Below are 13,543 nucleotides of genomic sequence, written 5' to 3' on the forward strand. Positions count from 1 at the left end.
GCACCCGGCCATCAAGTCCCATTTTATATATAAAATGGCATAAATGCATATTTGCATATAACCTATGCACACCCTCCCACATAAATCATCTCTAGATTATTTATAATACCTGGTACAGTGCTGACACATTACTTTATTCCCATGGATTCAATGCAGTACTCAGCATGCCGCAAATTCAAAGTTTGCTTTTTGGAACTTTGTGGAGTTTCTTTTCCCTGAGTATGTTTGATCGGGGTTGTTGGTGGGATCCACAGACGCAGAACCCACAGATAGGGAGGTCTCCTAACTGTAGAGGTCTTCCAACTGACAGTACGACGCACACCTGACAATGGTCATGACACTGTGACTTTGAACTGCGTGAACTTCATGCAGCAAACAGGTTTCTTCTCTGCAACATCCTTTTAGTTTCCTGCGAGCCTAGCTGTGGGCCAGATATCCAAATGCTCATGTCGCAAACAACTGTGCAGCATAATTTACAATCCCAAAGAGCCCCCTACGTTGGCTCTTTTGGAAAACAAGTCACTGCTAGGTCCCTGTGTACAGATCGTAGGAGGTAAGCTTAGAGCCTTTGTATAGCTCAGTCTGGAGACTAAAATGTGCGAGTAAAAACTACAAACTGCTTTGCTTCATTTGCTGTGCCACACGTGGGGCCACTCATCAAGCATAGTTTTTGCGGAGAACTAGCCTAGCGTGTGCCTGGACACACACTGAGGAGTTCAATTCTCAAGCCATCAGAGTATCAGCCATTTTAGGGGGCCTTGCGGAAAAACGACCGAGTATTTTTTCCCAATAAAGCATACTCACATCATCTTTTTGCTCTAAGTGAGGGGTGGGTACCTAGTGGGGTGAAGGTCGGGAGTTGAAAATATTATTTGACAAAATAATTATTTGTGCAAGCTGCTGCACTGGCGGCACAGGTCTGGGATTTGGCACGGAGGAGTACCCGCCTCACGATCTGATACCCGCCACCGAGCAGCCACCACCTGCAGCCCGGGGCCGGGCCCAGGGGAGGGGCGCCAGCAGCCCCTGGCTTTCAGCCACGCTACCTCTCTTCGGGGCACTGGATCAGACACAGTAGATAACCAGCCAAAAAAATTAAAAAAAGAAAGAAAGAAAAGGAAAAGACAAGGGGAGAGGGGATGGGGAGGGAGGAAAAACCTAAAATTTGGACTCAGAGGGTCTTTTCAAATACTTTAATCCTTTCGTACTGATGGTTCCTGGAGCGTCTGGGGCTGGCACCGGACCCTATACCGGGAAAATCCGACTCCCTAAGCCAATGCGTTAAAGAGAAGACTGCTAATCAGCTAAATAGAAACTGGAATCTGTTCACATGAAGTCTCTTTTTTCTTCCATCACCAGAGGGACACCATAGTGTTCTGAAATACACTCTTGACATCATTTGGCAGGCAACCCTATTTTGCTGAACATGATTCATCCCTTAGGTTATTGTTTTTAATATTAGAAAGTGAGCTTTTAAGTGCCAAACAAATTTTGCAGCAGGGGGACAAGAGATATTCCAAGTGGTCTCACTGGACTTTCCACCAACTGTGTCCACCAAATGGCTTAAAAGAAAACCTTCCCGTGGTGCTTCAGAAATGAAGCAGACGCATAGTTATGTCCAACTATTACCTAATACAAGACTTTGTTCTCCAAGTCCGGAGTGTTTACAGGATCAGGGCTGAACTCAGGTGGGCAAAGCAGTAGAGTGAGAATTGAGGAGTGTGAGCAATAGAGAAAATTAGCAAGCATGATGGAGGCCAAGCGGCCAGGCCTCCGCAGAAGCTGCAGGGGCCACAGAGGCTACCTCTTCAACCCAGACATACCTCCTGTCCATGTTGCCACTGACCATGAGGTTGGGAGGGCTGTCCCTGAGGTTGACACAAGTGAAGTCACCAAGAGAATTACCCAGCTTCGAGAGGCAGCGTTCTGCTTCCAGGCTATACACCAGGATCTGATAAAGGAAGAAAAATACGTGGGTGGCATAATTCCATCAACAGACCAACATCCAGCACTTTTCATTTTGCCATCATACAGGGCAGGATCATCGCCACTCAGCTCCTGTTAAGATGTTCTGTGCTTAATTTCTTGACCTTTGCTAGGTTACTGATAGTATAGGGACATGGCTATTAGAATGACAAAAAGAAATGCAAGAAAAGATAGAGGAAAATGCAAAGAATTCTTCATGCCCAGCTGCAAACTCCGGACACAAAGGAAACTGCCAAACAGGGAAATCAGGTATTCTGATTTCTTAACAAAGACAAAAGGTCTGTAAACTAACTAAGGGCCACTGACTGCTTCTGATTTGATTAATGGGAAAGCTAACCAGGGATCAGGAGTTTGCAGATGAGCCGGCATGGGTTCTATTCCTGTATTTATACCACAGAAAGTAAAAGCAACAACACTACAAGTATCGAGGAAGGTGAAGTTTGCATAGTTAGCCATTAGATGATTCCCTTGGACTAAACTATAAACCAAAACACAAACTCTTATTCTCAAACATTTCTCTCTTCAGTCACTCTCCCCTTGCTGATTTTAGGAAGCTCTGTTCCATAAGGTGTGAAAGGAAATCAGAAGGTACCCTTGATCTCTAGACAATGCATTTGTTATATTAGAACATTTCTGTGCCTTCTCCCTAGCAAAAAGAAAAGAAAACCAGATGATTCATAAGGAATCTTCCTGAAGATTAAGTCTTTTACCTAAAAAAAAAAAAATCTTAGTGATTCAACACAATCCCATTAACATTAAATGCTTGCTGTGGACTAGTCTCCATTGTAGGTGCTGAGGATACAGTCCTTGCCCCAAAATTCACAGTTCAGAAGCCTCTTCATTAATACACACACCAAGTTCTAAGCACACTACTGAGCATACTATTTTGTTGATCATGTGGTTAATATTTTAAAATTAATCAGTGAACTCAAAAGTTTTAATAATTTGCAGAAATTTCTCCTCTCAGTACACATATGGAAATAATGTGCTTTCTTTTTCTTGTTAGCCTATATCTTTATCACTTACCAGTGTACAGATTTTTATTTTGGTATTGAGAAGTTAATAATGAACAGTCTCATTCTCAATACATATTTCCAACAAGTGAATCATTGGAAATTCCTAATAGTCAAAACAGCACTATAATATTAACTACTACTAATAGCTTCTGAAAGGAGAGAGAACAATTTTTTTTTTTTTTTTGAGACAGAGTCTCGCTCTGTTGCCCTGGCTGGAGTGCAGCAGCATCATCATAGCTCACAGCATCCTCAAACTCCTGGGCTCAAGCCATCCTCCTTCCTCAGCCTCCTGAGTAGCTGAAACTATAGACATGTGCCACCACACTCGGCCAATTTTTCTATTTTTTATAGAGACAGGGTCTCGCTACATCGCTCATGTTGGTCTCAAAACCTTGCTTCAAGCAATCCTCCCACCTTGGCCTCCCAAAGTACTAGGGGTACAGGCATTAGCCACTGTACCTTGCCCAATTTCAAAATTTAAAATGCCCTCTTAATCCATGAAGACTACAGACAACAAACTAAAATGCAGTTGAAAATAAAAGTTTCTGACTCAGAAAATTTCAACAATTTTAAAATATCCAAAATAAGATTATTCTTCCAAGTTAAGAATATTGAAATAATCAAATCATCTATCTTTAGTACATAAGCTAAAAATTACATAAAATCAGCTCCTGGAGGGAGAAAATAAATGAAAAACAGCAACCTCATGGTCTATCACAGAGGCAATATTCTGTACCTACTCATCATTATGGAACATTCAGTATTTTGGATTCAATATTTCTTGTTTTTAAAATACTTCAACTTTGGCTGGGCGCGGTGGCTCACGCCTGTAATCCTAGCACTCTGGGAGGCCGAAGCGGGCGGATCATTTGAGCTCAGGAGTTCGAGACCAGCCTGAGCAAGAGCAAGACCTCGTCTCTACTGAAAAAAAGAAAGAAAGAAAGAAAGAAAGAAAGAAATTAGCTGGACAACTAAAAATATATATATATATAGAAAAAATTAGCCGGGCATGGTGGCACATGCCTGTAATCCCAGCTACTCGGGAGGCTGAGGCAGAAGGATTGCTTGAGCCCAGGAGTTTGAGGTTGCCGTGAGCTAGGCTGACGCCACAGCACTCACTCTAGCCCGGGCAACAAAACGAGACTCTGTCTCAAAAAAAACCAAAAAAACTTCAAATTCTATACCAGGAAAGTAGGCCTTAAATCAGCAAAATGTCCATGGTAAATATAAGAATTGAAATCTGATATTGGGTAGATTCATATGTTTTTACTTTTCCTGGAAGCTCTTTTTTGTGGATGAATCATTTCTAAGTGATATAGTGAGATCTAATCCCTCTCCAGAAAGACTCTCTGCAAATTCATCATAAAGACATCTAAGTTAGTAGTCAAGAATCAAATAGTTTCTAAAATGTTTAATAATTCAATGACTCAGAACTATCTGAAGAGTACCTTTACCATTACGTTTAGTTAAAGACCACAGAGATTAGAAAACACATTACCCATCTCAAAGGCGGTTCTTTCCATGTTACAAGTCCCTTAACGACCTTTACCATTTCTCTCTCCCTCCTGCTCTCTCTCTCTTTTAATAAGGTTGAGCAAATGGGACTTCATTTTATCTGATTGCCACACACTAGTGAGATTAATTATTCATGCTCACACTCTCCCTCTTGTTAAGGCCATGCATTAGACTAATTTTTCTCTTTATTGCCCTAGTTGGGTAAGTCTCAACTCACAGACACTTGACTCCTCAGAGGTGTGCAGACATGCTGGAAAGAAGAAAAAAACTACTCGTCGCTCAAATCTTAGAGAAAATGTTCTACGCTAATGTGACCGCCAAGTCAATAGATGGTGGGGGTTTTTAAGTAGCAGGTATATATTATAGAAGAGCTTAAACAGTGATTACAGAGCAAATTTTTGACAGGTGTTAGATGTCTCTAACAATGATCTAAAACAGCTAAACCATGTTGAGACTCGTTGTGTGTTTTACAAAGATAACTACAGGAAATTCAGTGTGTAGTCAAATGATGCTATGTGGCTTTCCTTTCTCTTTGGCTTCCAGGTAGATCTGGAAGACAACGGGTAGAAGCAAGCATTGTCTTTAGAAGAACTTTAGCAGAAAATTCTGTCTTTCTTTCTCAGACATCACAAAGTATTTCCATAAATCCTAGTCTCAGAATCTTAACTTTCCATTTTGTCAAATATTCTGATTTCTCTGAAATCTATTTTTTTAAAAATCTTTATTTTTTTAATTTCAAATATAATACATTTTGTAGCAAATTCTAACAATAGAATTACACAAAGAAAGTGGTAGCCCTCTGTATATCCATCTCTCAGGAATAATCCCTTTTAACAGTTTGGTATATATACTTCTAGACTTTTTTATGCACATGTCTGCCTATGTATGTGTCTAAAATTTTTTTCCTAAATGGCATTATTGTTTTACAACTTCTTTTCCCGACTTGTTAGTACCTATAGATAGATCTTTTCTTTGCAATGGCTGCACAGAATTTCTCTGCATATGTAACTCCATACTGATGGATATTTGATTTGTTTATAATTTTTTTAGATAAAATAAATAATGCTGTAATTCATTCAGGAGCCTGTCAGCAAATATTATCAGTCATCTTCTAGGCACCAGGCACTAGAGTGAACGTGTGGGGACCGAGGGTGATGCGCAGAAGCCTCGGCCTGCTGCCAGCTGCAAGGGTCTGCCCCTTTGCCAGCCGGGGCCGGCTGCCAGCTGTCCTGCTCCTCCATACATGGGACCTGCCTCTCTGAGGAGACCCACCCACCCACCGGTCTTATAGCCATGTCCCAGCAGCTGTTGTCTTAGGCAGCAGCAACCACAGGCCCAATATCTGGGAAGCCCAGGCAATGCTCTGGGGCAGGGAGGGCCTGTATCTTCCAGGTCTGACTTTCCAAGCAGACTGTGAGGGAAAGAGCTGAGAAATGGCTATTGTCCTTATACTTGGGTGAGTGTAAGGTAGGCCAGCTTCCGCCTTCATCCGGTAACAAATGGATTTGGCACTGCAAACTTTTCCAAAATCTGGGGCTGATACCACCATCATAATTAAACACGAACCACTTGCAGACGGGAATCGCTGTAAAGAGATTATAGAGCCTTGCCGTCCCAGAATTTTGGTTATGTACTGATGATCGAGGAAAGGAACTCCATACACGTGTTAAGTTTACCAAAAGAGTGGGTCTTCTTCAGGCTCCAGTATCTGCCAGAGGCGCTGAGGGGCTGGCTCACTGCTCAGAAGCCCAGCTCTGCCTGGCCAATGAGTCAGAAGGGGTCGGGAGCCTCCCTTACGAGGCCATAGCATGTTAAAAGCTTTGTGAATTAAAGATTACTTGTCTGCCGCCATTTCAAAAAGGGAAGCGGCAAAGAGAGCAAAGGTTAGGAGATGCTGTACTGGACTGAAGCAGAGTAGAAGACAAAAGGCACAGGAGGAGGATCTGACTGAGATTCTAGAAGAGGACAGAGTCTACCTGCTTTCTTTTCTGATCCCTAACAACCTACCTCCATCACTACCACATCTGTCTGGCTCTTCTCGGGGTGGGGAGCAGGGAGGGTCATAAGCAGCCAAGTGCTAGAGAGTCACGCAGAGATAAACCTCCCGCCCTGTCCTTTTCCAGGCACGCAAGCTCACCTTGCGCCTTCCTCCCATGCCACCCTCAGCACGCAGAGTTCAAGCCCTCTCATCGGTGCTGCAGGCACTTCCTGTCTACACCCTTCATCAGGTGCTCCTATGGGGCCACCCTGATCTGTGCCTTATCTTCCTCCCACTCTTCCCCAGACCTGTGGTTCTCGAACACCGAGGCTCTGGTGTGGCACTGCACCAAGCACCACCACACACCGTGAAACACTCTCCTAGGCTTAGACTATAAGGTTCCTTGGGACAGAAATCCTGTCGTTCGTTCATGCGGCATTTATTAAGGACCAGCACAGGCCAGGCACTGTGTTAGTTACATAATCCCTGCATCTCACTAAGCGCTTGCGTTTGTGTTTGGAGATTAACAGACTGGTACACGGTACCAGGCAAACCAGAGCTTACCACAGTCTGGGACCCAATAAATACTCAGATATTCCTTTTCTTGCTTACATATTCCTCTCCTCCCTGGTGTGTGATCTTGCTGCCAGCTAGTATAAAGGAACCACTTCATCCTACTAAAAACAGATGGTGGTTCCACAGATGTATCTTCATACTATCCAGATTCTTGAACACCTAAGCTGCACTCAGTCCTAACATTCCACCTCTGACAACATGCCAGACAAGGATGTCTGGAAATCCATCCCATGTACAAATGCTGAAGGTGCTGGATAAGATTCAGCCTAGTATCAAGCAGTCCTTTAAACATTCTGTTTAATTCATAAGAAATCAGGGAAATTCAGAGGATTCCAAAATGAAGACAGCACTAGACCCAGAAAGGTAAGTGAGCTTTCAAGCCAAGGTCTAGTCTGCCCGCCCCCCGCCCCCTGCTCCAGTGTCAGGGGCCCAGAGAGCTGGGGAAACAGGAGACCAAGTGTCTGGCCAGCACAAGGGAGAAGGTCAAAACTTGGATCTGTGCATCAAGTGGGGCCCTTGTAGGGCTACGTGCACTCAGTAGAAAGGAAGCTGGGGGAACTCGTCTGCCTCAGGTTCAGTTCAGGGTGGAAAACACAACCTGCAAGCACACGTCTGCCCTCACGCAAGTTCAGGGTTTGAATTTATGCTGCCTACGAAGCCAGAAGAACCCAAGCCTAGTGATTCGTTTAAAGTATTTTCAGGTTGGTAATACACCTCCTGGTACCTGGCAGAATCTTCTCAGGAGGAAGACAATCTCAATCTGGGCCCCTTTAAGAGACCTATCAAGATCAGCCAAATATTACACCTCACAATACAAAAAAATTTCCAAATACAGAAAAAAACGATTTATCGTGAGAGACAGAAAAACAGAATTGGACTTCCAAGCATTATCAGATAAGAATATAAAATAAGCATCCTGAATGTGCTTATGGGTAAAAGAGGGAGAAGGCAGAAAGCCACAAAACTGAGGGAGCAGATTTGAAAAACAAAACATAGACTTTCTAGAAATTAAAAAGTCAGTAGATGAGATAAACAAGAAATAAGAAGTCCAAGTCAGAGACTCTGTACTAGAAGACTGATGTGGGGAATTATCCAGAATGCAACACAGAGAGAGATGGAAAATATGAACAAGAGGTGAATAGCACAGAGGAGTAAGTTGGTCTAACACACACCTAACCTCAGTTCCAGACAGAATAAATAGAAGTTTTCAACAAGATAATGGCTGAGAATTGTCTACAGCTGAAAAGAAACACAAGAAATTCCAAACAGGATAAAAACAAATAAAGCCACACACAGAGACACTGGAGTGAGACTACAAAGACGAGGAGAGGATCTTAAAAGCAGCCAGGAGGAGAGAAAGTGTCCTGAAAGGGAACGACAGTGAGGCTGACAGCCCACTTCTCAGCAGACTCGATGGAAGTCCAAACCAGTCATGTCTCCGAAGGGCTGAGGAAAAATAACTGTCAACCTAGACTGTAAAAGACGAGCAAAACTGCCTTTCGAGGATGAAGATGAAACAAAGATGTCGTCAGAAACACAGAGAACACTTGTGGACAACGGACCCTCACTGAAGGAACTTCCAAAGAATATACTTTTGAGAGACAGAAAATCATTCCAGAAAAAAGGTCTGAGACACTGGAAGGCATAGTGAACAAAGACTCAAGTAATGTGTGCAACAGTACGCAATCACTGATTAGCACAACAACAATGCTGATTTGAGGGTTAAATAATCGGTACCTAGTCCCTATTCCAAACCGTCAAATGCCATGAATCAGGAAAACGTACCATGACCACAAGGATGCCAGATGCACAGGGTACACTCCAGCATCACGGTTTGGAGGGAATAGATGCTTCTTTGGAGACTTGTACAGTGTTTGGCACAGAGGAGGGGCTCAGGATACATTTGATGAAAGAGTGAATAAACACTACACATCCCTGTATCCATTCCTTAGAGGCGAACGCCACACTGGCCTTACAGAAAAGACGGCTTCATGCATACAAATGAACACATGAGATCAATTTGCTGTCCACCGACAGCAATGGATTTAGCCGTTTCCTCAGCGGCTAGCAGTTTCATTCAGTACAGATCTTGAAGACTAGTAATGCTCATTTTTTTAAAAGATAAAAGATACAAAGGAAAAGGCCTGCAAATCTCTGGGGCAGAATTTACTCACGTAAACGACCCAGGTTGCTATTCTGACCCAACATAAATATGACCCACAGAAATGTGAAATTTAACTATAAAAAAATGCAGGGTCTGCATATTGATGTACACATACAAAGCTCAGTGAACAGGCTCTATAAATTCACAGATGAGCTAAGATTTAAAAAAAAAAAAAAAAGGAATGAGAAAGATAATTGGGGAGGGAGGGGGAGCTAGTGAGAAAAGAGTAAATCATACACAAAACAGCCAATAAAAAAATAAAAAAGCAGTTAATATACATGAATAATGGATGTCTGATTTAAAAGCAGTTTACTCCAATATGATGTAATTTTTGACAATCAGCCAGAGAGACTATTTTGTAAGTCCTTGCCAGAGATAAGTCATAGCATGAGGCTTGGTAACACGGCCGTATCTGTGAACATGTGGAAAATGACTTTCACCACCGTCCCAAAGGTGACTTTCTGTTGGCAAACAGAAACTTGCCTCTCAGGTGCACTTAGCAGCAGCAACCAGCGAGATGCAAAGTTTGAGGAAATGCATCCCCGACACAAGCACAGCTCCCTAAAACGTGGCACCTCTTAACAGTTTCCATGACATGCTTCTGGCACAGTCCATGCTCAAATTCAGCACAAAGGGAGAAGCAGCCTGGGCTGCTTTCATGTTTAAGTTTTAATTGGAGTGACAAGCCCATGAGGCCAAGATATTTCAGGGATGGGACGGTGTTGCTGAGCGTCGCCAGGCGCTGGGTAGGCAAGGCCCGTGCGCACTCCCCACCACCACGTGCCAATGCACCTGCAACCCCCGCTGTTCCAGGACTGGACTCTTCCCGGGGAAGCAGTGCCAATCACCGCAGGCTGTGCCAAACGTGGGGGCTTTGTGATGTGGGCAGATGTCTACAAAGGACCAGAGCGAGGCCAAACCAACACCTATTGTGACCTAAGGCTGAAAGGAACCCAGAGAGCAAGAGTATACTTGGGTAAAAATGTAGGCGAAAATCATCCAAGCCCCTCCCAGCACATCCGTGGGAGCTGGGAGTAATAAAAGACGACCAGGTCTACTCGGTGGAGTGAGCAGAATATGGCTCTCTGCTTTGCTTCAGGGATCCCTTTAGATAATCTTTGTCCCCATAAGGATCAGAGATGTGACCACAAAGAACTGGTCGCTGGTTACATAAAACGAACAGGAAATGTTCATGGTCAGAGCAGTTGGCCCAGTGAAAAGATTATTATTATGCAAATGTATGCGTGAAAGCTGAAAATCCTCACATCCTTCTTTTGTGCTCCCAACATGCCTCGTATGGGCAGTTTTAAAACATGTCACAAACGATAAACACATGTAAATAATCACGGTCCCCATGAGAAAGTTACCATTAAATCTATTTTATAGGGTCAAAACTGAGGACACAAGCCGTGAAATGAATTTTTTAAAGTAAAGGCAACTGGGGCAGTGTTTTAAAAATGAGAAGATTGCAAGTGAGATGCCCGTAACATACAACTATCTGAAAGCCTACAGACTTACTTAACACTGTACATAAAATTCAGCACATTGCATTAGCTTAGTTACCAATTTTCTTTTGACTAGGTTGGCAACTTCTAGTTTGGCCCCAGCTTAGACTGGATAAAGGCTTAGATGAGGGCAGGTAGGCAGAATGTTGCTAAAATCAGATCACTGAAACGTTTAAACAACAGCCAAAAGGGGACACTGGGAAAACGCAGTGAATGATCCCGGTCTTTGGTGGAAGGCAGACGGTCCACCCAGGGGTCCCCTGCACCCCGAGACATAACCACCTCTACTCACACAACATGGCTTAAGAGACATGTGTTTTGCACATAAGTGAACACGACACACATTAGCTCGTCACTATGTCTGGAATATGCCTTTCAGAATGTCATTCCATTTCCACCAAGAGGAAGATAAGACAAATACTACTGCCTACATTTTATGCATCAAGAAACTGAGGTTTACATAATTTAAATAGCTTCCCCAAGTTACATGGATAATGAGAGCAGCTGAGGCTACACCAGGCAGAGCCCAGACAGACTCTTCCCACGTCAGTTTGTGACCATATCACAATGTCTCTCCTGATTCTTGCCAAAAATTGTTATTAATCACAGCTAACGTTTATAGTGTTCTCTTATGTGCAAAACACTGCTATGATGCATTATCTCACCTGATCCCCACAATTCCATAAGGTGAGTACCATGACTTTACTAACTTTACACATGAGAAAATGGAACTGTAGAGAGGTCAACTCTCTTGCCCAGTGAGGAAGTTCTGGAATCAGGATTCAGATTGGGGTGGGTGGACTTCAAAGCTCATGCTCTTGAAACCTCTATCTCAGGGTGCTCAGAGTGTGTCCCAGGATTAGCAGCCCAGCAGCAATGGCACTCACCAGACATGCACATTCTCAGACCCTGCCCTGGACTCACTGCATCAGCAGCTCTGGGGGTGGGGCCTATGGTCAGGCCTCCTGGGGATTCTGATGCCCACTGGCAGGTGGCAACCCCTACGCTACCCCTACGTTCCTGGTAGGGGTTCCTGGTTAAAAAGAATTTTAACCAGTAAAGGAGTATTACTCAGCTATAAGTGCTCACTTCCTGCCTTCCAATTGCTGCTGATCTGATTAAGCAATGGTGCCAGGCAGTAACAGTATCAAAATGTGAGATGCAGACCCCATGTGCTCCGAGCCAGAGCTGTGATATGCACTGAGAGCCAGACATTTGGTAAGGCTTCTTCCGGTAAGTGGGACTCTGAATGGATCTTTCCCAAGAGAACATGGCGAGACAGGAGGGGAAGAGGTAATGCTAGTGCCAGTCCCTGGTCAGGAATGAACAAGGCATATTCAGGATTGGCCAGTCTGGCTGGAGGCATGGGGTTGGAGAGCTGGGGCCTATGATGGCACCTGACCCCCCAGAGTCTACAAGGCCAGGATAAAAGCGGACATTAGGGCCTTCCCCACAGCGCCCCCTGTAGTGGACTGGGAGAAGGGGCGCCAACAAGTGGACAGGGGCCACAAGAGTGCAAAGGTGGGGAAAGGGCAGGGGCAAGTGAGGAAGGGAGAATGAACTCATGAAGGCACTGTCTTCATGTCATGTTCAACATACATTTTAAAACTTATTGTGAGCATGAGGTAAGAGTTCACAACCCAAGGAAACAGTACAGTGCAAAGAAGCCACCGGGAGAGTAGGTGGTGCCTGGGCCAGATGTCCAAACCTGCAAAGATCCGAAGAAATCTGGGTGTGGAGTTTGGTTCGGAGCCAGTCAGTTGTCCCACGTCCCTGGCACAGTTCTTGAGCGGGGGAGGCCAGCTGAGGCTGGAAGCCAGGTGTGGCAGAGTGGCCCACTTCACATGGTTCGAGGCCTCATTTCAGCGCACTGTAGACCTCATCGCTCCTCCCAAGTCCCGCAGTGTGGAACACGATTGCTCAAATGTGGGCTGAGCGGGACTTTTCCTTTGCCTATCTACACAGGGGGTTCACCTTGTAAATTAGTAACACACTGTGGGAATGCTTTAAAGAGTAACTTTGTGTCCATTAGAAGGACCCAAACCCACTCACTAACACAGGGCCTTACAGAAGACTGAAGTGCTGAGTAAATTAATAAATCATATTTATCTATGTACTGAATAAAAAACAGAAGTTCTCTACTTTGTCATATTTTGTTAGTTTAGTTTAAATGCTATATGTATTTGAAAACAGTAAAATGTTTTAAATATTCTGAAATTTAAACTCACACAGGCCATTTCCCCTATTCTCCCCCAAACCAACACCATCAGTCTCAACTGTCTGGATATAAGCGGAAAGCACACAGCCTCTTCAACAGCGTTTACTTTTTTTTTTTACTTCTGAAGCAAAGGCAAAGGTTTCCAACAGAGGCCTCCCTTAGGTCACCATTAACCGAAAAACAAGCTGATTTTTAACACTAATAACCTGGTTGCTGCCGGGGCAGTGTTTACTCTGAAACCCATCTGGCACAAACAAACCAAAGCCTCACCGATCTGTGAGGGTGCAATGAACGCCATCATCAACTGCAGGTTCACTCTCTCCCATGGGTGTGGGCTGGTGAACTGGAACAGAAATTCTACATAAATCCCCAAGGAAGAAAAATTTGGCCCTAAATAAAATTCTAAGCTACTTGAAAGCCAAAAGAGAAGAAAGACAGTGAACATCATACACTCCAATGTAATGGTTCTGTAAACTTGCTCAGAGCCTCAAGAATATCGAATAATTTCTTTAAAAATCAAAAAATGATACAAATGTCATAGGCTTACAGAAACTACACCAGTGTGAGTAAAGACAAAAGACATTT

The 13,543-nt window shown here is 43.8% G+C and overlaps 1 protein-coding gene across 1 annotated transcript in view; it reads right to left on the bottom strand.

The window, feature by feature from the left end:
* The window catches only part of FBXW8 (F-box and WD repeat domain containing 8), a 111,678-nt gene that overhangs the window by 14,808 nt on the left and 83,327 nt on the right, over positions 1–13,543 (bottom strand). Inside the window, exon 8 of the mRNA XM_012662900.1 lies at positions 1,824–1,951. Coding sequence (XP_012518354.1) covers positions 1,824–1,951 — 128 coding nt within the window. The remainder of the gene's footprint in view (positions 1–1,823; positions 1,952–13,543) is intronic.

Source organism: Propithecus coquereli, unplaced genomic scaffold (genome assembly GCF_000956105.1).
Source record: "Propithecus coquereli isolate 6110/MARCELLA unplaced genomic scaffold, Pcoq_1.0 Scaffold789, whole genome shotgun sequence".
NCBI lineage: Eukaryota > Metazoa > Chordata > Mammalia > Primates > Indriidae > Propithecus > Propithecus coquereli.